The sequence below is a fragment of the Carcharodon carcharias genome, chromosome 5 (genome assembly GCF_017639515.1).
Source record: "Carcharodon carcharias isolate sCarCar2 chromosome 5, sCarCar2.pri, whole genome shotgun sequence".
NCBI classification, from domain to species: domain Eukaryota; kingdom Metazoa; phylum Chordata; class Chondrichthyes; order Lamniformes; family Lamnidae; genus Carcharodon; species Carcharodon carcharias.
The window spans coordinates 83,351,084-83,375,377 of NC_054471.1; the positions used below are offsets into that span (position 1 = coordinate 83,351,084).

The 24,294-nt window shown below is 40.6% G+C and overlaps 1 protein-coding gene across 2 annotated transcripts in view; it reads right to left on the reverse strand.

Moving 5' to 3' along the window:
* Positions 1 to 24,294, reverse strand: part of lmbrd1 (LMBR1 domain containing 1) — a 230,268-nt gene that overhangs the window by 200,360 nt on the left and 5,614 nt on the right. For both annotated transcript variants that reach the window (XM_041188279.1, XM_041188277.1), the window contains exons 2-3: positions 11,877 to 12,053; positions 6,635 to 6,698 (exon numbers count right to left, since the gene is read on the reverse strand). In XM_041188279.1, coding sequence (XP_041044213.1) covers positions 6,635 to 6,698; positions 11,877 to 12,053 — 241 coding nt within the window. The remainder of the gene's footprint in view (positions 1 to 6,634; positions 6,699 to 11,876; positions 12,054 to 24,294) is intronic.

A 24,294-nucleotide genomic window follows, 5' to 3' on the forward strand; every position in this document is an offset into this window, starting at 1 on the left:
AGTGCCTCAGAATTGATCTTTGATCTCTGGAGTGTAGGCGAGTGTTGGGGCATACATGCACACGAGGTTAGCTGGGCCTGCACTCATTGACAAGCGAAGTGTAAGAAGCATCTCTGAGCCCTCGGTGAGGTGAGGGTTCAATAACCACAAAGTGTTTTTCACAGTGAAACCCACTCCATTCTCACATGTGGCCTCTTGCATTTTCCCCTGCCAGGAAGACATGTAGTGTTTCTCTTTACGGAATCCAGTTTGAGTGAGCCTAGTTTCTTGCAGTAGGTCAATGTCCACAATGAGCCTTGTAAGTTCTTTGTTCACAGCAATGCTGTGTCGCAGCATTTATTACCCATCCCTAATTGCCCTTGTTTAGAGGGCATTTTTAAAAGTCAACCACATTAATATGGGTCTGGAGTGACATGTAGGCCAGACCAGGTAAGGATAGCAGATTTCCTTCTCTAAAGGACATTAGTGAACCAGATGGGTTTTTACAACAATCGGCAATGGTTTCATAGTCATCATTAGATGTTTTAACTCCAGATTTTTATTGAATTCAAATTCCACCATCTGCCATGGTGGGATTCAAACTTGGGTTCCCAGAGCATTATCCTGGGTCTCTAGATTATCAGTCCAGTGACAATACCACTACTCCACCACCTCCCCCTATCCAATGAAACATTATGATCTCTCTCACTGTCAGAAGCAACCCCTAGTTCGTGAACTACGCCAATCGAGCGAGAGCTTACAACCGGTAAATGTTTCTTCCCTTGTTGTGCCAATGTAAACCACGAAGCTGGAGTGTCCTCTGTAAGGCGCAGGCCTGGGAAAATATTATGGAGACCCGGGGTTGAAATCAGTATTGCTTAGTACCCAGAAAGCTGCCTGATAGAGGACAGATTATCGCCTATGGGATTCCGTTCCAAATTTTCTGTCAGGGCTTATTTCCTTAATGTCTCGTTCTCTGTCTCTGTCTCTCTCTCGAGACAGAGAGAGAAAGAAAGAGAGAAAGAGAGAGAGAGAGAGAGATACTTAGTTTATGTATGTCATCATAGGAAGGCACTACACAGCCTCTTCATCAGCAAGCCCTATTGTTACGAAAGTATAATAATTTTCATATTATTATCGTGATTTATTATAAAAGTAATTTAATTGTGTCTGTGTGTGTGTGTGTGTGTGTGTGTGTGGTGTGTGTGAGAGAGAGAGAGAGAGAGTTTTAATTGATTTGGAGACAGCTGGTCTTGAAGTCTGAAATGATAAATACATAAACATGGCTGATAACTTAGAGTGTAAAGTGCGAGGAGAATTTGCATTTTTTTGATAAATTGGGGCAGTTTGAATTTCAAAGCAATAGTAAGATGCTTATACCTAGCCAAGGAAGCTAGGCCAAGCAGTGCGTTTATCTTTCCCACAGCTTACCGCCAATATTAGCACCACAAGAAGTTTTATATTATGGGAAAGTACATTTTCAAAGACATATGAGACAATGGAATTTACAGATTAAAAAGAGAGAAAATGTATGTAAGGGAGAATGAAAGGCTATGTTGAAAGAGGCCCTGTGATATCTAGCAGAAGCTTGCGAAACAGCCTTAGAAACAACTCCAGCCATGTCTGCATGAGTCTGTTGCATCCAGCCTTTAGAGATGGTAATTGTGCTGGCCTGTTTTGTTTTAATTTTAAAATATAGTGTGGACTGTTGCCTTACACCCTTTGGGTATATTTGGGAGTCAGGTTAGGTAGGAATTTGAATATTTGCTATAGTATTAAGTAACTGGAATCTTACATATTCAGTTCTGCTGAAGGGTCATGAGGACTCGAAATGTCAACTCTTTTCTTCTCCGCCGATGCTGCCAGACCTGCTGAGTTTTTCCAGGTAATTCTGTTTTTATCTTACATATGTGTTTGACACCTTTTCTTTTGTTAAGATATTTTAATTTAGCTTTTTTTAAAAATCTTTAAAGGTCTCAGTGGACTTATTACTTCTGAATTCAATGCACACATCTCGAAATAAATTCAAATTGCAAAACCATTGTGATAGCAGGATCACGTTTCCCTCATGGATTTGATCTGTCTGGCACACATCATCTGCTACGTCACAACACTATATACTGGCAGGAGAGGTCTACGCACTCAGTTCTCTTTTTGCAATAGTTATACTGATAGCCAACAGCGAGAGCTAAAAGTAATAGGCAACAAGCAGACTGACCTCTCCGCCCCACCCACTATGCTAATATACTCGATGCATCGCATCAACTACAGACACACAAATCTAAACAAATAAACATGATTCGTTATCAATAATAAAATTCCATAAATCCAACATAATGAAAAGGAATTTAAATTTATTGACTGGCCTTGGTCATGGGTCTATAATCAGTGTTTGGTTTTCAGTGGTGCATCATTTTTTGAAGCTCATGAGCTTTTCCAAGTTTTATAGATTGAAATGTTTGCGACAAGGGGGATTTGCAACAAAATGGAAAGCCAGGGAAACAAAACTCCTTCAAACACCTACTACCAAGATAAAAACAAAAAGTCACAAACGTCTACAGCACAGAAAAAGGCCCTTCCACCCATCGAGTCTGCGCCGGTCAAACAAGTACCTAACTATTCTAATCCCATTTTCCAGCACTAGGCCCAAAGCTTTGTATGCCATGCGATCGCAAGTGCACATCCAAAAGCTTCTTAAATATACAATCATAGAGGAAAAATGCTGGAAAATCTCAGCAGATCTAGCAGCATCTGTGAAGAGAGAAACAGAGGTAACGTTGAGTTTGTGTGACTTCTTCAGAGTTAAAGAGAAGCGTAAATGTGATGGACTTTATACTGTTTGAGAGGGAGTGGAGGAAGTGGAGCAAGATAGAAGGCCAGGGATAGGTGGGAGCTAAGGAGTGATTGACAAAGGTGTCATGGACACAAGACAAAGGGAGTGTTAACAGTAGTGGTAAAGAGTAAAGGAGGTGCTGGTAATGGCATAAAAATAAGATAAAGATAAGAGCAGAATGCATTAATAGCAGAAGGGTCGGCGCTCTGTGAAAGCACAACATAGAAACCAGTGACAGCACAATTGCTTTCACCTATTAGCGGGATCCTAGAGGGACAGTCTTATATATGGCAGACCTTTCTCTTGACCAAAGCCCCCCTCACAAGGATCTGTACTATGCAGTTGGCAAAAGCGCAGGTGCATTGGGCATCGAGGATATAAAGAAAGCTGACACATTGCCAGTTGCCCAGGACCTTTTCTTTCACAAGGTTAATGGCAACTGTTTGTTATATAGCTGGAGTGGAAATAAACAGAGAAGAACAAAGACCACTGGCAACAGTCCGGCAAAAGCTGTACAAAGCCAAATTTCTTCAGGAGTCCTGAGAACATTATCTGCTAAAGACAACTGCAGGAAGCTGTACCAAATTTTCCCATACTATTTTAAAGCAGATCATGAGTGACAGTGCTGGTGACAAGAGAGGCCAGAACTAACTCATCTCAACCTTTAATTTAAGATGGCATCTTTGCTAGATGTCTGATATGGAGCAGTTTGGCTATGTAGAAATTAGTTAAGAAATGAACTTGGATAAAAGATGCTGAGAAAGTCACCTCTCTCAATAGATGTTTTCCAAGGTTACATTCAGGATAAAGGATTTTCACCCATTCATCTTGTGATACATCGAAGTGCTTTAAAAGATTTTGTTAGTGATATGTGCTTAGTGACATTGGCCAATGCAGACCGATGGTTACAGTAGGAGAGCACGAAGCCACCATCAAACTGAAGCAGGCACTGTAGGAGCCGTTTTCTCAAAATGTAACATGTTGCTGAAATGAGAGATAAAAGGGGCAGGAAAAAATCATCAAGCCCATTGATGCTCACTGCTAAACATATCACACTCCCCAATCACTAAAAAAGGTTAACTGCAGTGGGAATCAAAATTTCAGAGAAAAATATACCTGTGGCCAATTTAACACCTAATGCCCATCTATAGGAGAACAAGAACCTAAGATAAAAAATCCCACTTTCATCCATGCAGCCAATCCCACAGGCCACAGACATCCAACCACAATTTAGGTCTCATCCCCTTCAAGAACACCAGCTGTCAAACGTGCCCATTGCTATCGAAGGCTTGTATAGTTACTTGTACAAATCAGGATAGTGAGGCTCGAGGACAATTTAATGATAGTGTTCTCACAATATTGATGTTTTCTTTTTCGGAAGAGCTCTGAATGATCCTGAACACTGTGCAGACCCACTTCTGTCCAGAAGGAAGGCAATTGATGAAGCAGCTGAAGACAGTTAGGCCCAGGACACTCCTGCAGAGATGTCTTGCGACTGTGACAATTGGACAATCACAACCATTCCATTTCCTTTTTTCCCAACCACTGCCCCCTCCCCCACCCCACTCCCAAAAGGGCCATCTATCACTTGTTCTATGTTGTTCTTTCAGAGTGCTGACCCTTGTTCTGCTATTCACACATTTTGCTATATTATCTTCATGCCACTAACAGCACCTTTGTTAACCCTTACCACTATTAACACTCCCTTTATCTTGTGTCCATGACATCTGTCAATCTCTCGTTAGCTCCCATCTATCGCTGATGTTCTATCCTGCTTTACCTGCTCCTCCCCCTTTCTACTTCTCTTTAGCTCTGAAGAGGAGTCATTTGGACTCGAATCGTTAACGCTGCCTTTCTCTCTGCAGATGATGTCAGACCTGCTGAGTTTTTCCAGTCTTTTCAGATTTCCAGCATCCACAGTATTTTGCTTTCATTCCTTTTTGTTGCATCATTCATGACTCCAATCATTGGATCTTTGACTCTCACTGACTTCAGGTTTTCTGAAGCTGCTTGAGACCACCGCCAAATGTTGCCTCAATATTGAGGGCAGATCTTCTCATCGTTTCCTTGATGTTCAGTTATTACAAAGTCTGGACCAAGGCTCTCATTGGTGTGGAGCTAAGTAGCTCAAGCAAAACCCAAAATGAACATTGCTATGCAGGTCAATGGTGTCCAGCTGTTGTGAAGGCATTATGTCTCCTTTGATTAATTTCCTAATGATAAGGTGGCTGACGCCCTATAATTGGCCAAGTTAGATATATGCTATTTTCTTGTGGATAGGACATACTGGGGCAACCTTCCATATTGTCAGCGTCATGTTCAACTAGGAGAACAGCTAGCTCTGATTTAAATGATAAAAACTAAAAACTGCGGATGCTGGAAATCCAAAACAAAAACAGAATTACCTGGAAAAACTCAGCAGGTCTGGCAGCATCGGCAGAGAAGAAAAGAGTTGACGTTTCGAGTCCTCATGACCCTTCAACAGATGCTGCCAGACCTGCTGAGTTTTTCCAGGTAATTCTGATTTAAATGGCCTAAGGCTGTCTCCAAGAGTATTTATAAAAATCTTTTACAATTCCAATATGTATCCTGTGGTCAGCTGTGACTCAGTGGGTTTCACTCTCGCCTGAGACACAAGATTGGGGTTCAAGGCCTACTCCAGAAACTTGTGTACAAAATTCTAGGCTGACACTCCAGTACAGTAATGAAGGGTCAGCTACACTGTCGGAGGTGCTGTCTTTGCCAATGTCATATTAAACCAAGGCTCTGGCTGTTCTCTCAGTGGATGTTCAAGATTCCATGGCATTATTTCAAAGAGCAGGGCAGTCTTAACCAACATTTCTCTCACAATCAACATCGCTAAAATAGATAACAGATTATCTTGTCATTTCTTGTTCGGGAGAGTTTGCTTTGCACACATTGGCTGCTGCACAAGTGCTTCGTTGGCTGTAAAGTCTTTTGGGACATTGAGGTTGCAAGAGGCTCTACATAAATGTATGTCTTATTTTCTTTCTAAATAATTTGTCTCTTCTAATAGACTTCATTGCCTCTTACGCTGTCCCCATGCTCATCCTTGCCTTTGATCATAGCTGTAGTTTATATTTAAAATAAATTTATTGTTGATTCCCTTATCCCCAGCATTGCATCTCTTATTGCCCATTTGGCAACAACGGTACTTCTAACCCAGTGAAATGTATTTGCTTTGCAGTTTTCCAGTTACATCAATAAACCTGTTCTGTTTCCTCACTGTATATACCATAAGCAATAGCACGACCTTCCTCAAACCCTCAAAAAGTTTTCTTTCCTGAAATTAATAGCCTTTTTTTATCTCAAAATTTCTTCTAAATTCTACCACATCAATGGCAGCTATTAGCCATCTATTTGCCACTTTGACTGGCACCTGGCCACATCATAACACTAAACCTGACATGAATTCCTCCTCCAACTGATCATTTGAGTCACCATTCATCAAAATCTGCTTGATAGTTTCCAGTAAGCCATTACCCAAAGCATGCAGCAAAGAAGAGCCAGAATGGGCAACTTCCATGCAAATTCAATCAAATTAAGTTTCAGAAATGACCTCTCAATAAGTATAGTATTTTACCAGCTGGAAGGAAGACCAAAACAAAGAATTTTTTTTTGTGCACCAGGAATACTGCAGGAGAAAAGCACAGAGAACACCCCAACATAAACACCTCTTCAAAATAACAACTGTCAGAAAAATCAACCCTGCTCCATTACCAATTTTCCTGAACTCCACCAAGGATTTAAGTATGTTGTAAAATTAAATTTGCTAAACAATTAAAAAATCAGAATACCTACTATAATATCCATACAGCACAGTGTCTTCAATATTCTGCCTTGTGATGTTATCTGCTGCCCATTCCTAAGAAAAAGCATACATGAGGTTAATGGGGGGGCTACACCTTGTTTTGGTCAGATACAATAATTCCTATTAACAACTATGCAGTCTGATAAAACATTATGGATAAAGTGGGTTTTCAGTTTAATCATGTGGTCAGAGTGTATTTTCAAACCTATGTAAAGCCTAAGAATGCACCAAATTCTATCTGAAGAAAAGTTGAGGCATGTTTGTCACATCTCAGGTGTCCCATGTACATGTTTACTTCACACAAGAAACTGTAAACTAAAACGACACCAGTGAAATGCAATGTAAAATGTACCTGATGAGTTTGATTTACAATTTTTGTTTCACTCCCTAACATAACCTAAAAAGACAAGTCTAGGAAAGAAGAAGATACAAAAGATTGCAGGTAAAGACAGAGGGTGCCAGATGCAAAGGGAACCAGGGCAGATTGGAGGTAATGATATTGAGATCGTTTCATTGTTTCCCTTTTTCTCTTTTACCCATTTCATTTTAATTTTTATCTAATGTTGTTTGGTCACCTAGAGAATTGAACAATACAGTCAAGAAGTATTAAGAAGTTACCAAGTTTTGGCTCAGCAGAAGAAGTGGAAGATGAGTCATTTTAAAAGGGTACTAAAATAAATTAAGATTATCCATCTTTGATGATCTTCCCTATTCTTTGAGTGCAATTTACTCTCCCCATATCTGGAGGTACCACCACAGCAGCTACAAAGGGTGAACGTCTTAGAACCATTATAAATAAGAGAGGAAAGACGGTGAAAGTCTGGTAAATAAGAGACAATTATATTTAAAGGGAAGGGAATATCAAACCATCTCTGTATTGTGACGATTGACAAAGTAATAGCCAGGACAGACTCAACAATTTTCCTTAAGGCCATTAAAAAAAAAGATTGTGAACTATAAGCCTCCTCCTTTATACAGAAGTTTGAATATGAGGAATTACAGATCCAAAGCAAATGAACCTTCAGTGTGCTTCTTCCAGTTCCTTGCATACCAACATTAAACCAGCACAACTATATTCATCAGCAAATCCACCAAACACTTCACAGCCTGACAACATTAAAGAAATACTATCCCTTCTAGTATAAGGGCCTTAAGTTATTGGGGTGGACTCAGATACGGATTTATATTTTATAAAATCAAAGATTTGGAGGAGATTTTTGATGAGAGCTTTAAGAACAGCAACAGAGTTAGACTTGCTCCAGTACTATTTACATTCAATAGCTTAGGAAGACTATAAGACAGTGCAAGTTATGTAAATAAAAAAAGTTAGATGCTCAGAGCCACTCTTTTTCACAGAGAATCAACCGCGACTGGGATAAGTTGCTGGCACCTGCACCGAGTGTGATTCACATCATAAGGGCACTAGATGAATTCCTGAGTGTGGCACAGGAATTTAGTATGTTATCTGGGGTTGCATCACCCAGTAACCATGGTCTCTTGAAAGTTATCTGATTGTTTTTTTTGGGGGGGAGGGTAGTTAAGAAATTCCCCACATTTTCCAAAATTAGTACTTTTTCCTGTTATTTTTCACTCTCCCAGGAGAATGTACATCTGAGGGTTGGCCGGGTATTATTCGGGGGGAAATGTGAAGAATGTGAGTGGTGCAGGTGACTGATCATGCCAGGATAAAACAGGTTACAGAGATCAGCATATGTGCCCATGTTTCCCTAGGAATAACAACCTAAAAAAACAACCGGTGGCCAGTCATGGCAAGGATCACACCAATGGGGCCATAGGAACTGACCCACTGTGGTTGAAAACTAGTTATAAACCTACAATGCAACTTGCCCTTTAAACGTGTGGTAGTAACAATGACCTAGAACACAATACTTGAACAGGCCACTGGTTACAGACTGGAATTGTCGGAAAACTGAAAAATTTATAGAAAAACTGGATAATTGGCCAGTATGCGCCAAGTGAACATAGAGTTGTCAAGGTGAACGGGATAAATATGTTATCCTGCTGTTTAACTAAAGGAGAAATTCTTAGGACTCCCTATGGAGATGATTTGTAAAGTTGAAAAAGGTATTTTTTAAGTATCTAACAAGCAGAGCAGACATAACTGACCGATTAAACATCTGACTATTAAAGTACCTGTGTCTATCCAAATTGATCCTTACTGTGGAACAAATCACTTCAATTATCCAAATAATGGTATAGCTGATCACAAGTGTATAAAGTATCTTACTTTGAAGATTAATCCCACGTAATTTGAGCCAGACTTGAGTACAAAAATCTAGCCTCACATTCCACTACAATACAAAGGGACTGCTGCTGTGTTTGAGGTGCCATATTTTGGATAAGACACTAAACAGAGGCTCTGCACGCCCTCTTGTGAGAAGTTATAAGGTAGTGCCCTCAACAATATGTATCCCTCAATCAAAATCGGTAAAAAAACACACCTGATCATTAGATCACTGTTTTTTTGTGTTCCCTTGCTGTGCGCAAATTGGCTGCCGCATTTCCCTACATCGTTACAGTGACTATATTTCAGGTGTAATCAATTAGCTGTAAAACGCTTTGGAGTGTCCTACGGTTGTGCAGGATACAAGCTCTCCCTCTCTCTTGTTCTCCATCAGTGCTAGCAGAGGCAAGGAAGCAAATATCAATGCTAAATAATGCCTGACGAGTAGTGTTGCCTGCAGGCCGGTAGGCACCACTGTTCAAGATGGGAGAAAGCCAGGTGAATAGAGCAGAATTCTTTGTTCCGCTTGTGGTATCATGCTATAAAGACATGCACCTGAGATCACATCCTGACCAGATGCAGTGACAACTATAACAAAAACACTTCACAATCTGTTTGGCCATCATTGTTCACAACATTTTTTTAAAAAAAAATCAGTCAAAAATTGTTGGCCCCATAAACATTTGACAGTGGATTGCATGCAAATAAGTGACTGTTCACCGTTTGCTGGAGAAAACCAGATACTGCAGGACAGGGACAGCCCTCTGTATTAGCAGAAGTTGGGTCATTCACATGGGGATGCTTCAGACATGTGATTTCACCAAGTTACACAAATATCTGCAATTTGAGGTCATCCTTTATACCACTTTCCCAGCAAGATTAATCTGTGGAAGAATGTTGATCTTTTATTTTGGCAGCAAACTGAGGCAGTTTCACTTTATTTCAAACTTATTGCTTTTGTAGTTTTCTTTTTACCTTTAATATTACTTGATTAAGATTCCTAATTAAATTGTGAATTGCTGAGTAAAATAGTTGTATAAGCCTATGCAACTATTTGTGTAAGTTGTCGGTACCTTATTAACACATTTACCATTTTAGAATATATCACTTTAACAAAAAAAACTGTGTATGCTTGATAATTAATAGGTAAAGAATAGATTAAAATAGATTCGGCTGCATTGCAAATCAACTTACGTTAACTATCTCAATGGTGAGAAGTACCACTGAAAACTTGCCAATTTAGCAGAATAGGGAGGTGAATGTGTACTCAAAGGTGATGCTACTGTACCATGTTGACTTTCTATTTGAGAAGCCTCTCATAAGTGTACCACTTTAAGCTAGCCACAGCTACCAAAAGGCAAGGTCAATCACAAAACATGTAACAGTTCTCCAAAATGTCAACGTCCCTGCAACAACACTGATCACATCTGGTACTATTCTTTGTGTCACAACTCACTAGGGATAGTGCACTGCAATATCAAGCCCACCTGTTCCCTGAGCCGCGACAAATGTGAAAAGGTTTGATCAACCTACCTAATTGTTTAATTTAGGTTAAGAAAATACGATCTCCAGGTTTGTAAACTTAATACATAAATAATTGTTTATTGAACAAATCGTCTTCAACTCGTGGCAAAAAAAATATGAACTGCTAATTTCTAACTCTATAACCTAAACTCTACCCGTTCTTAAATCCCTATACTCACACATACAAGTCTCATAAGACACACAAAAACATGGATTTTAAGGGTGGGATAAAATAGTTCAATAGCACCAATTCCAGCTTCGATGGATTGATTTTGATCGATGCCTTGCAATTCTTTTCAGTTCTTGATGACACGAGGTGGTCTTTCAGCACTTTGCCTTTAGTTCACTAGTTGAGCACTTGCCTTTCAATGTCTCTAACAGTGATTTACCCCTTTGCCGCTTGACAGGGAGTCTTTCAGAGAGAGAGAGCAGTTTATAGAGATATGAGGAGAAAAAGCCAGCTAGCTATTATTGTAGAATCACTGGAATCTGACACACACAGGAGCAAGAAGGTTTAGGTCTTTTCCCTTTCAGGCTAGGAGCTGCACTGTTCTCACAAAATCCCTGATCACCTGGTCAAGGGGCAATTAAAACATTGCTGTCAGGCCGTACCCCATTAGACCGGACTCCTCTTCGACACTATCCTGTCTTTCATGGCACTGTTCCAGGACAACAACATTGTATATATCCCTCACACTGTAGAGATGTCCTTCAAACTGCAGCCATTGTAATTTTAATCCACAGTCCAACAGAAATAAAAAGATATGTTCTTTACATTTGTAACACGTCACATAAATTAATGGCCACATACAATATCACTAATGAACATGATCTGTAACCAAATACTTAAGTGGCTGGTAACAACAGATTGATCAAGTTTCTACTTTTCATCCAAACCTACAGAGCAGGACCTCAAAATGGTCAATAATTTTTCACAGAGGAATGTCTAAAGCAATCTACAATGATAACACCATGCATCCGGGCACAAGGTTAGCAGTATAGCAAAGGTTCTTTGGTGTAACGGTATAGTCTTTCTCTGCTGCCCTCCCAACCCCCTTGCATCCCACACTGTTCAACTTGAACGCAGAAACTGAATAAATTAAGTTATACTCACTATGTTCCTATAAAGTACTCCATAATTCAGGAGGGATGATTAAATTATTTTACAAGTTGAAGCCAAACCTGCAACTTCTAGAAATGACCTTTCTATCCATCAACTAATTTTCTAACAAGTATAACTGCTGCGGAAAATTAATTTTCCTCCTCTGTAAATTAAACCTCTCCCCTGCAAGCACCAGGAACTAATAAATTAAACTGCACACGGTATTAAATCATATAGAATTACTAGCTTTAGAAAATAACCATTTCACTGTAAAAATTATATTTTCAAATGTGTTTAAATCATTGCACAGTTTGAATGTCTAGGGTAGTGATCTTCAGTTTAGCCTCAATTTGTACAGTACCTTGTAAGACCCTCTGGAGTCTTTCATATAAGAAACAAGGAATATGTCAACAGGTAGCAGGGATGAACTGATCAGTGCGACAGCAAGTGCACAAATAGCAGTTATGGTGGAGACAACCTCACTTTCTTGTTGACTCTGGTATCGACGGATATATGTCCAGCAAAACACTAAAATTGCCTAGAAGACAGAAAATGAAGAAATTAACGAAAATGATCACATCTGACTGAATCACAACATCTCAAATAAACTTGCAATCTTAGCAATATATTAGTAACTGTTTTGTCCCAAAGGGCAAGCACAAAAAAACTTGTCAAAAAGTCTTGGTGTACAATGGGACCCCGTTAAAGACGATTTTAAAAAATTATGACAGCATTGAAATTAAAACTGAAATCATTTTGAATTGGAGTTGATATATGGTGGAGAAAGTCTGTGTATTAGTAGAGCCAACACTGGACCACATTCATTCAAAACTGCATCACCATCTCAGAAACAAACTTGGGTTTGTAGATACAAACCCTTTGAGTGGTGTGATTAAAATGTTATTTACTATGGTTAAAATTAATCTATGGCTATAATATTATAAACAGATGGTAATGCAATGTAGTTTTATTTTGCAAAGATTAAGACCTGATAACTGGATGTGATAACTGGACATTGAGAAAGAATAGTAAAATTAGTCAACATGAATTTATGAAAGGGAAATCATGATTGACAAACTCGGAGTTTTTTTTGAGGGTATTACTTGCAGCATTGATGAAAGAGAACCAGTGGATGGGGTGTGTTTGGATTTTCAGAAAGCTTTTGATAAGGTCCCACACAGTAAATTAGTAAAGAAAATTAAAGTGCGTGGGATTGGGGGGAATATGTTCGTATGGATTGAGAATTCGTTTTCAGACAGAAAGCAGAGTAGGAAAAATGGATTATTCTCAGGATGGCAGGCTGTTACCAGTGGGATATTGCAAGGATCAGTGCTAGGTCCACATCTAGTCACAATCTATATAAATGATTTGGATATGGGGACCAAATGTAATATTTCCAAGTCTGTCAACAACAGCAAACTGGATGGGAATGTGAATTGTGAGGGAAGTGCAAGGAGGCTTCAAGAAGACTTGAACAGGCTAAGTGAATGGGTTAGAATATGAGAGATGGAATTTATTGTGAATAAGTTTATTCACTTTGATAGAAAAAATAGAAAGGCAGAAAATTTCTTAAATGGTGAGGGGTTGGGAAGTGCAGATGTCCGAAGGGTCCTGGAAGAACTTATTTATGAGTCACTAAAAGTTAGCATGCGGTGCAGTAAGCAATAAGGAAAACAAATGGTACTTTGGCCTTCATCGCAAGGGGATTTGAGTACAGGAGTAAAGATGCCTTGCTGCAATTGTAAAGAACCTTGGTGGGACCACGCCTGGAGTATTGTGTACAGTTTTGGTCCCCTTATCTAAGGAGGGATATACATATCATAGAGGGAGTGCAACGGAGATTCACCAGATTAATGCCTGGCTGGCAGGATTGTCTTATGAGGAGAGACTGGGGAGAATGGGTCTGTATTCTCTAGAGTTTTGAAGACTGAGGGGCAGTCTCATTGAAACTTACAAAAATCTTCCAGGTCGTGACAGGGCAGACATAGATAAGATGCTTCCCCTAACTGGTGAGTGTAAAATGAAGGGATATAATCTCAGGATAAGGGGTAGACCATTTAAGACTGAGATGAGGAGGAATTTCTTCATTCAGTAGGTAGTGAATCTTTGGAATTTTCTGCCCCAGGAGGCTTTGGAAGCTCAGTTATTGAGCATGTTCAAAACAGAAATCAATAGATTTCTGGAGACAAATGATATCGGGCAATATGGAGATAGTGCAGGAAAGTGGCATTGAGGTAAGAACATAAGAACTAGGAGGAGTAGGCAATTCAGCCCTTCGAGCCTGCCCCGCCACTCAATACGATCATGGCTGATCTCATTTCGACCTCAACTGCAATTTCCCACCCTCTCCCCATAACCTTTCAACCCGTTACTAATTAAAAATCTGGCTATCTCCTCCTTAAATTTATTCAGCATCCCAGCATCCACTGCACTCTGAGGTAGTGAATTCCACAGATTCACAACCCTTTGAGAAAAATAATTCCTCATCTCTGATTTAAATCTACTGCCCCTTAGCCTAAAACTATGGCCTTTCGTTCTAGAATGCCCCAGAAGGGGAAATATCCACTCCACGTCAACTTTGTCTATCCCCTTTAGCATCGTATATACCTCAATTAGATGTCCTCTCATCCTTCTAAACTCTAGTGAGTACAGGCCTAAACTGCTCAATCTCTCCTACTAAGACAAGCCCCGCATCTCTGGAATCAATCAACTGAACCTCCTCTGAACTGCCTCCAATGCAACTACATCCTTCCCTGAGTAAGGGACAAAAACTGTGCACAGTACTCCAGGTACGGTCTCACCAATGCCTTGTACAGTTGCAACAACACTTCCCTATTTTTATACTCTATTCCTTTAGCAATAAATGCCAAAATTTCATTTGCCTTCTTTAATATCTGCTGTACCTGCATACTAGCTTTCAACGATTCATGCACGAGGACACCTAAATCTCTCTGCACTTAAGCACTCTGACGTTTCTCTCCATTTATTCTTCCGACCAAAATGGATAACCTCACACTTATCCACGTTAAACTCCATCTGCCAAATTTTGGCCCATTCACCTAACCTGTCCACATCTGGATGCTGAATAAATTTAGGGAGGAGATAGACAGATTTTTAATTAGTATATTTGTAAATTTCTTATTTCTTCATTGCAACTTAATTTCCCATCTATTCTGATGCCATCTGCAAACTTAGCTATAGTACCTTCTATCCCTGAATCCAAGTCATTAATATAGATTGTAAACAGTTGGGACTCAAGGACTGAACCCTGTGGCACCCCTCTAGTTACAGCTTGCCATCCAGAATAAGACCTATTTATGCCAACTCTGCTTTCTGTTGGTTAGCCAATCCTCTATCCAAGCTAATATATTACCCCTAACTCCATGTGATCTTATCTTGTGTATTACTCTTTTGTGCGGCACTTTATCAAAGGCCTTCTGGAAACGCGGATATATTACATCTACAGGATCCCCATTATCCACTTTGCTTGTCACATCTTTCTAGGTAAGGGCGTTATATTATCATTTTTCCAATCCACTGGAACCTTTCCAGAATCCAGGGAATTTTGGAATATTATAGCCAATGCATGCACTATCTCCGCTGCCACTTCCTTTAATACCCTGGGATGTAGGCCATCAGGTCCTGGGGACTTGTCACCCTTTAATCCCAACAGTTTGCTCAGAACTTTTTCTCTAGTGATGGTGATTATTCGTAGTTCCTCCTTCTCTATACCCTCTGCACTACCTGTTACTATTAGGGTGGTACTAGTGTCCTCCACCATGAAAACTGGGGCAAAATACTGATTAAGCATCTCTGCCATTTCTGCATTCTCCATTATTAACTCCCCAGTCTCATCTTCCAAGGGACCAACATTCACTTTAGCTACTTTCTTTCCTTTTATATACTTGTAGAAGCTTTTGCTATCAATTTTTATATTTTGCGCTAGTTTTCTTTCATAATTTACCTTTGCTCTTTGTATTTTTTTTTTAGTAACCCTTTGTTGATCTTTAAAACATTCCCACTTTTCCAGCCTGCCACTGACCTTTGCAATTTGGTATGCCTTAGTTTTTGCCTTTATGTTATCTTTAACTTCCTTGCCTAGCAATGGATGCTTTTTCCCCCCTCTTACCATCTTCCTTCCTCTTTGGAATATATTTTACTTGGAGAGGAATTGAATATCTCCTTAGGTATCTGCCACTGTTCATCAATTGTCCTACCTTGTAGTCTTCCTGCCCAGTGCACTAGGGCCAAATCTGCCCTCATGCCTATGTAGCAAGTAGATGCATGAAAATGGCATTGAGGTAGTTATCAGCATGATCTAACTGAAGAGCGGAGAAGGCTTGATGGGCTGAACAGTCTACTCCTGTTCCTATGTTCCAAAAACTAAGCTTCATGCACTTGATAAAAATGGATGCAATTTAATTTGGATTTCATGCTTGCACGCTCTGCTATTCTTTTTGCTATGAAGATTTTCTTACCATCTCAATGACCCAAGACCTAGAAACACGGGACTATCAATCTTCCAATTATTAGATCTAAAGAAGAAAACTGGAACATTTTCAGGGAACCGTAGACCTTAGTACAGAGTTTAACATCAATGATAGAGAAAATGGAAAAACATCTCGAATATAAAAGATAATAATGAACGGTCAACATGGATTTTTAAAAAAAGTCTTACTTGAACATCATCACTGAATTCTTTGAAGAAATAAAAAAGGAGACAAGGATATAGTAGAAGGTGAAATATATCCAGATTTGCAAAAGGCCTCTAATAAGATGTTACATAATAGGCTAATGAACAAGATCAAGGTATGCAGAGTTAAGGGACAATTAGCACGAGGGATAGATGGCTGGCTGAAAGACAGGGAGGAAAATGTAGATACAAAGTGGAAGAAGATGGGAAATGGGGTCCCACAGGGATCAGTGCTCAAACTACTGTTGTTCACAATTTGTATTAAAAGTTTAAACTTTGAAATCAAAAACCAAATTGGGAGGAATAGTCAACATTGATGAAGACCTACAACAAATGACATTAATAAACTTGAAAAATAAATATATAATTAGCAAATGAATCTCAACACTATGATGTATTACATCGAGGTAAGAAAAACTAGGTGGTCAATATTACTTGGAAAATTAATCTACATTGGGTGGAGGAGCTAACAGGTCTGCGTGTATAAATATACCAAATCACTAAAAGTTGTGGTGCAAGACAATAAGGCCATATCAAAAGCAAACACAGCACTACCGTTTCACTTCTAGAGGGATGGAATTGAAAAGTTGAGACATTATGCTAAACTTGTATCAAATCTTGGTTAGGCCGCACTTGCAGTAGCGTTCTGGATGCCACATTATAAAAAGGGTATAGGAGGGAGTATAAAAAAGAATTTGCAAGGATGATACCAAAATGGCATGGATATACCTATCAGGAAAGCATGAAAAGGCTGTGTCTCTTTTCCCTTGAAAAAAGCTGAGGGGTAACCGAAAAGAGGTCTTTCAAATTATGAAAGGTTTTGAGAGTGGATACAGAGAGAATGCTTCATCTTGGGGAAGAGCATAACTATGGAATTCAGAAGAAAATTACTTGCCCAAAGAGTGGTGAGAATGTGTAACTTATTACCACAGGGAGTAGTTGAGGTGAATAATATTGCTGCATTTAGGGGAAGTTAGGTAATGATATGAGGTAGAAGGGAGTAGAGGGTTAACACTGATTAGAGATGGATGAAAAAGGATGGGAAGAGGCTGGAGAGTGCTTTGAGGTACTGGTAAGCTGTCGAAATCTCTGAAGCATTTAGGAGTGTGGGGATCATGACTGCCTGGAGAATCATGACCTTAAGTTTCTGGATTTGATATCCTGGTTCTCAAATACTCTTTGCCTCGGTTGGCCGAAAGTTAAGCAGGCACTTTGGAAGCAATGAAGAATTTTGACTTCTATGTCTGCCTTCATCGAGGGGAGATTCCCAAGATATGCAAAATTATTTACATTTTCCAGGATCTCACCACTGAAGTTAATCAACAGTGGGAAGTGTTTTGCGAAGAGCTAGTTGGAAAAGGACCTTGGTTTTCCAGATGTTTAGTGAAAGGCCCATTTTCTCATATGATTCAGAGAAGGCGTGTACAATGACCTGGAGCTCAGTTTCTGAACGAGTATGTATACACAAGTCCACATGCACGCACATGCACCCCCACACACACGTGTACACAACATACTGAAGCTCAATGGCTGAGGATGGAGTGGTTTTTGATTTTGGAGTGAAGGCGGTGTAGGTTGAACACAGTTGTCCTCTATTTTGTAGATTATCTCCACACCTCCATGAGTCTAGTTTGCATTAAAGAAATATAAACATGAGCTCTACAACTGGCACAGTTTCTTTTCCATATGCCACCAAATTTCAACTATATTTTGCACTCAGTTGGCGATCTAATTCACTGTGGGAGGGTTTTTTTTTGGCTCATCCTGCTCAAAACAAAGGATGCTATCATTGGGAAATCAAGCAATTTCCCATTTCATGAAATTAGTGTCAACCACAGGTGTAGCAAAGCTAAAAACACCACCTCCATCAAGGTCTTAGCCCCAACCACAGAGAAGACAACTCACTACACCAATACACGTCTCTATGATCGATCAGATCTTATATCAAGTCACAAAGCACTATAAATAAATCCACTATATATGAAATCAGAAAAGAAAAACAGAAAATACTAGCAACTTGAAGATCTGCAGTTTTTAATGGGGAGGCAAGTCTAGCAATTAAACACACAGTCTGCAGCAGCTTCAAAAAGAACACTCCTCAACTTTACAAATATGTTGGAGTACTCACTAACTTTCCACACACAAATGAATAGTGGATAGGTGTGAAAGGATGGCAGCAAGCCATAGGAAATGTGCTGTATACAGATGAGAGAGAATGCTTGGTCTAAAAAAGGCAAGTGTGAAATGCACACCTGAGTTAACAATCAAAGGAAGCTTTTAGTACATATTTTAGAGTACTCCAGAGAAAAATAAACCCATTATTTTTCAGTGCACTAGTGTGTGGTATAAACCAAGAAAGAAGGGTTAATGATGCGCGATATATCATTGCAGATTAAATCTTGTGGAAGCAGTTATGTGGCTAATTAGGCTATTGGTATTTGCTGTGAGTTTAAAACATTCATGATTTGTGCACACTTAAATTCTCAGAAGAAAACAGCTCAAATAATTACATTGTTATCTCAAGTATAAAACTATATTTTATAGAAAGTGGTATTGTAATACAAATTGTTCAACTGTACTTGCAATGGTTCAGCATCATGAGCACAGTTCTTGTTAGTTATATCCAATTTCTTCTATTACTGTTTCTCCTTTGTCCGTATTTACTATTCTTTTTCTCCCCCCACTCATCATCCGTCCCCCTGCATTTTGAAGTCCAACGTCCCTCAAACCAACACTTGCCATTATAATTCCTCTTCCTTCCATTTCATGCACCTTCCAAATTACTTTCTTGGGGCTTTCCTTCCTGTTTGGATTTTTCTTCTGGTCCAAAAGTTCATTTGGTCCCCCTCCCCTTCCTTCATTCTGCCATCTTCCAACATTAAATACCCTTAGTTAGTCCACTTTCTCTATTATTTCAATTTCTCACCCACTTTGCGCTCACTTTTTGTACCCCCTCTGTCTCTTCAGCCTTACACCATGCATTTTCTCCTTTCCTGGAGGTCCAATACACCTAGACATGTGTCTACTGTGGCTCAGTGGATAATATGCTTTCCTTGGAGTCAGAAAGTTGTGGGCTCTAGTTCCACTTCTGAGGCATTGGTACATAAACCAGTTTAAAACTTCATCACTGTGTTGAAGGGACATTGTATTGTTGGAGAGGTCGGCTTTTAAATGGGACCTTAATCTGCCCTTTCAGGTGAACGAAAAAGATCACACGATTCAATTGGAGAGCAGGAACTCCTCTAGTACCCTGGGAACATTTACCCAACGATCAGCCTCTAAAATAGATGATTTGAACATTAAATTTGAAGCTGGTTTTGGCAGCTTGCTGTGCATATATTGGTTATATCGTTTCCTAAATTACAACAGCGCCTATACTTCAAAAACACTTCATTGGTTGTAAAATGCTTCAGGCACCCCAGGGTTGAGAAAGCAGTTTTATAAACACAAGTCTTCACTTCTTTTCTTTCTGAAATGCCTCTCTTGTAGCTGAACTTTAGTGACCAATTCCTCTTCCACTCAGCCCCATCACCTCCTTCACACCCTAATCCTAATTCCAGCCTTCTGCTACTCCCTCCACTGTGGGAGCACTTTGTTCAAACAACCAGACCTTTGCTGATCCCAGCACTTAGTACAAATTAATCACAAGTTTGTTTCTTTGTTCGAGGTCAAATAAGATAAAAATAAAAAAGGATAAAAGTAAAAGCCAGAGAGATTGAGACATTCAAGAAAGCACACCAAGAAGATATGTTTGTAAGTATCAGGAATCAAGATATAGATGAGAAGAGTACACAAGGCTGGTCTCTTTATGCACAAGTGATAAAATACAAGCAATGCAATCCTACTCAGTGAACCCAAAATTACAATTGTGTGTTAACATAGCATCTTTAACATACAAAATATCTCAATATGCTTTTCGGAGAAGTAAGAGGGAACAAAATCAAGCTATCAGTAAGGCTAACCATAGGCTCAATTTCAAAGATTTGTTTTGAACAGGCTTTAAAAGCAAGACGAGAAGTTTAGGAGGGAGTTCAAAAGCATAGAGTCAAGGCAAATTAAAGCTGTACTGTCAATGGTGGGGCAAAGTAGGGGGTGCGCAGGAAACCAGAATCAGAATAATTGCATATATAGGGGGAGGTAGAAGCGCAGTGGTTTTGTCACTGGATTGGTAATTCAGAGACCCAGGGTAATGCTCTGGGGATCCAGGTTTGAATACCACCATGGCAGATGGTGGAATTTGAACTCAGTAAAAATCTGGAATTAAAAGTCTAATGATGCCCATGAAAATGATTGTCATAAAAACCCACCTAGTTTACTAATGTTCTTTCTTTAGGGAAGGAAATATTATCACCACACCACCTTCTGAAATCTCTCCCTTGCTAATTAATGAGAGAAATGTATTGATCCTGACTAGGTGACTATCTGTATTTATCTAATAAGATTTACATACTGTCTTACTTTTATTACATTATGTGTGCTACTGCCATCCTCACCTCACCTGGCCTACATGTGACTCCAGACTCAGTAATGTGGTTGACTGTTAAATGCCCTCCGAAATGGCAAATAGCAAGCTGCTCAGTTACAAAGTCAATAAAAAGGAATAAAACCAGACAAACCACCCGGCATCCACCTAGGCACCGGAAACGACATTGGCAAACCTAGCCCTGCAAAGTTCTCGTTACTAACATATGGGGGCTTCTGCCAAAATTGGAAGAGCTGCCTCACAGACTAGTCAAGCAACAGCCTGACAAAGACATCCTCACGGAATCATACCTTACAGATCATGTCCCAGACACCACCCTCACCATCCCTGTCCCACAGGCAGGAGACACCCAGCAGAGGTTGCGGCACAATGGTATACAGTCGGGGGGTGGGGGTTTGGTTGAATCTTCAACATCGACTCCGGCCCCCAAGAAGTCAGAAGTCATAAGTCAGGTCAAAATTGGGCAAGAAAACCTCCTGCTGATTACCATGTACCACCCTCCCTCAGCTGATGAATCAGTGTTCCTCCATGTTAAACACTACTTGGAGGAAGCACTGAGTGGCAAGGGCGCAGAATGTACTCTGGATGGGGGCTTCAATGTCCATCATCAAGAGCGGCTTGGTCGCACCATTACTGACCGAGCTGGCCGAGTCCTAAATGACATAGCTGCTAGACTGGGCCTGCTGTAGCTGGTGAGGGAACCAATAAGAGGGGAAAACATACTTGCCCTCATCCTTACTAACCTGCCTGCCGCAGATGCATCTGTCCATGACAGTATCGGTAGGCTTGACCACCGCACAGTCGTTGTGGAGATGAAGTCCCGCCTTCACATTCAGTGTTTCCTACATCGTGTTGTGTGGCACTACCACCGTGATGAACAGGATAGATTCCGAACAGATCTAGCAACTCAAGGGTGGGCATCCAAGAGGTACTGTGGGCCATCAGCAGCAGCAGGATTGTACTCAAACACAATCTGTAACCTCATGGCCTGGCATATCTCCCACTCTACCATTACCACCAAGCCAGGGGATCAACTCTGGTTCAATAGAGAGTGCAGGAGGCATGCCAGGAGCAGCACCAGCATACCTAAAAAAAAATGAGGTGGTAGCTGGTGAAGCTATAACACAAGATTACTTGTGTGCCCAACAGCATAAGCAGCAAGTCAAAAGAGAGATACGGAAATCTTGTCGCAGCAAGTGATCAACAGAACTGAGCAATTCCACAACCAATGGATCAGATCTAAACTCTATAGTCCTGCCACATCCAGTCATGAATGGTGATGGATGGTTAAAACAACTCACTGGAGAAGGCTCCACAAATATTTCCATCCTCAATGATGGAAGAACCCAGCACATCATTGCAAAAGATAAAGCTGAAGCATTCGCAACAATCTTCAGCCAGAAGTGCCGAGTGGATGATCTATCTCTGCCTCCTCAAGGAGATCCCCAGCATCACAAGTGCCAGTCTTCAGCCAATTCGGTTCATTCTACATGATGTCAAGCAACAGCTAAAGGCACTGGAAACTGCAAAGGCTATGGGCCCTGACAATATTCTGACGACAGAACTGAAAACTTGTGCTCCAGAACTTGCTGTGCCCCTAGCCAATCTGTTCCAGTACAGTTACAACACTAGCATCTATCTGGCAATGTGAAAAATTGCCCAAATATGTCCTGTACACAAAAAGCAGGACAAATCCACCCCATCAGTATACTTTCGCACTCCAGATCATCAATAAAGTGATGGAAGGGGTCATCAACAATGCCATCAGGCAACACTGACTTAGCAATAACCTGCTCACTGACATTCGATTTGGGTTCCGCCAGGGTCACTCAGCTCCTGACCTCATTACAGCCTTGGTTTAAACGTGGACAAAAGAGCTGAACTCCTGAGGTGAGGTGAGGTAAGGGTGACTGCCCTTGATATCAAGGCAGCATTTGACTGAGGGTAGCATCAAGGAGCCTTAGCAAAACTGGGATCAACAGGAATCAGGGAGAAAACACTCTGGGGGTTGGAGTCATTTCTAGCACAAAGGAAGATGGTCATGGTTGTTGGAGGTCAATCATCTCAAATCCAGGATACCATTGCAGGAGTTCCTCAGGGTAGAGCCCGCAGCCCAATCATCTTCAGTTGCTTCAACGTTCACAAACCTTCCTTCCATCATAAGGTCAGAAGTGGGGATGTTTGCTGATGACTGCACAATGCTCAGCACCACTCGTGACTACTCAGGTACTGAAATTGTCTGTGCCCAAATGCAGCAAGACCTGGACAAATTCCATGCTTGGACTGACAAATGGCAAGTAACATTCACGCCACACAAGTGTCAGGCAATGATCATCTCTCCAACAAGAGAGAATCTAATCATTGCTCCTTGACATTCAATGGTATTACCACCGCATTGAATCCTCCAATATCAACTTCCTAGGGGTTACCATGGACCAGAAACTGAACTGGACCACCCATAAAAATTCTGTGGTTACAAGAGCAGGTCAGAGGCTAGGAATCCTGCAGCAAATAACTCACCTCCTGATTCCACAAAGCCTAACCACCACCTACAATGCACAAGTTAGGAGTGTGATGAAATACTCGCCACTTGCCTGAATCAGTGCAGCTCCCACAACACTCAAGAAGCTTGACACCATCCAGGACAAAGCAGCTCACTTGATTGGCACCCCTTCCACAAACATTCACTCACTCCACCGATGCACAGTAGCAGCAGTGTGTACCATCTACAAGATGCACTGCAGAAACTCACCAAGACTCCTTAGGCAGCACCGTCCAAACCCACAACCACTATCATCTAGAAGGACAAGGGCAGCAGATACATGGGAACACCATCACCTGGAAGTTTCCCTCCAAGCCACACATCACCTTGGTTTGGAAATATATCACCGTTCCTTCACTGTCACTGGGTCAAAATCCTGGAACTCCCTTCTTAAAAGCACTGTGCTTGTACTACATCACAGGGACTGCAGCAGTTCGAGAAGGCAGTTCACCACCACCTTCTCAAGGACAACTAGGAATGGGTAATAAATGCTGGCCTACCCATAATCCGTAAACGAATAAAGAAAAATAGGGACATGGAGCGGGAGCCTTTAAGTATTATTTCTCATTCTCCAGGAACCAGTCCAAAGCTATTTTCAGCTCACAATGGCTTGCTTCCTTTGTCCTTTTCCAGCTGTACAAGACTTAATCCCCAAACTGACTTTCACAGTGAGGGTTGCCCTGGAGATTCCTCCCTCGTGCCTAAGCTAGACAAATCTTCCAGCCCTATTTAAATCCTCATGAGTTTGGTCCCTTCAATCTGAGAGTGAGCTGCCACCCACATTCTACTTGGTGAAAAGAGAGACTGGCTGCCTCTATCTCTCTGCTTTCTCTCTCTGAAATTCTTGTGGACTTGTTTGTGAATTTCAGGAATATCGTAAGAGAAACTTATAAGTTGATACTACAGTTGCTTTCTCTGGCCTGTTGTCCTCTCAGATCCCATCTCCATGGCAACGCCAATCACCTTGTGCACAAATACAAATGCTAATTAACCATCTTCTAAACCCCCAGCTCCATTCCACCTCAGAATTAAATTGACAGTTGTAAGCATAACTGTTTTTA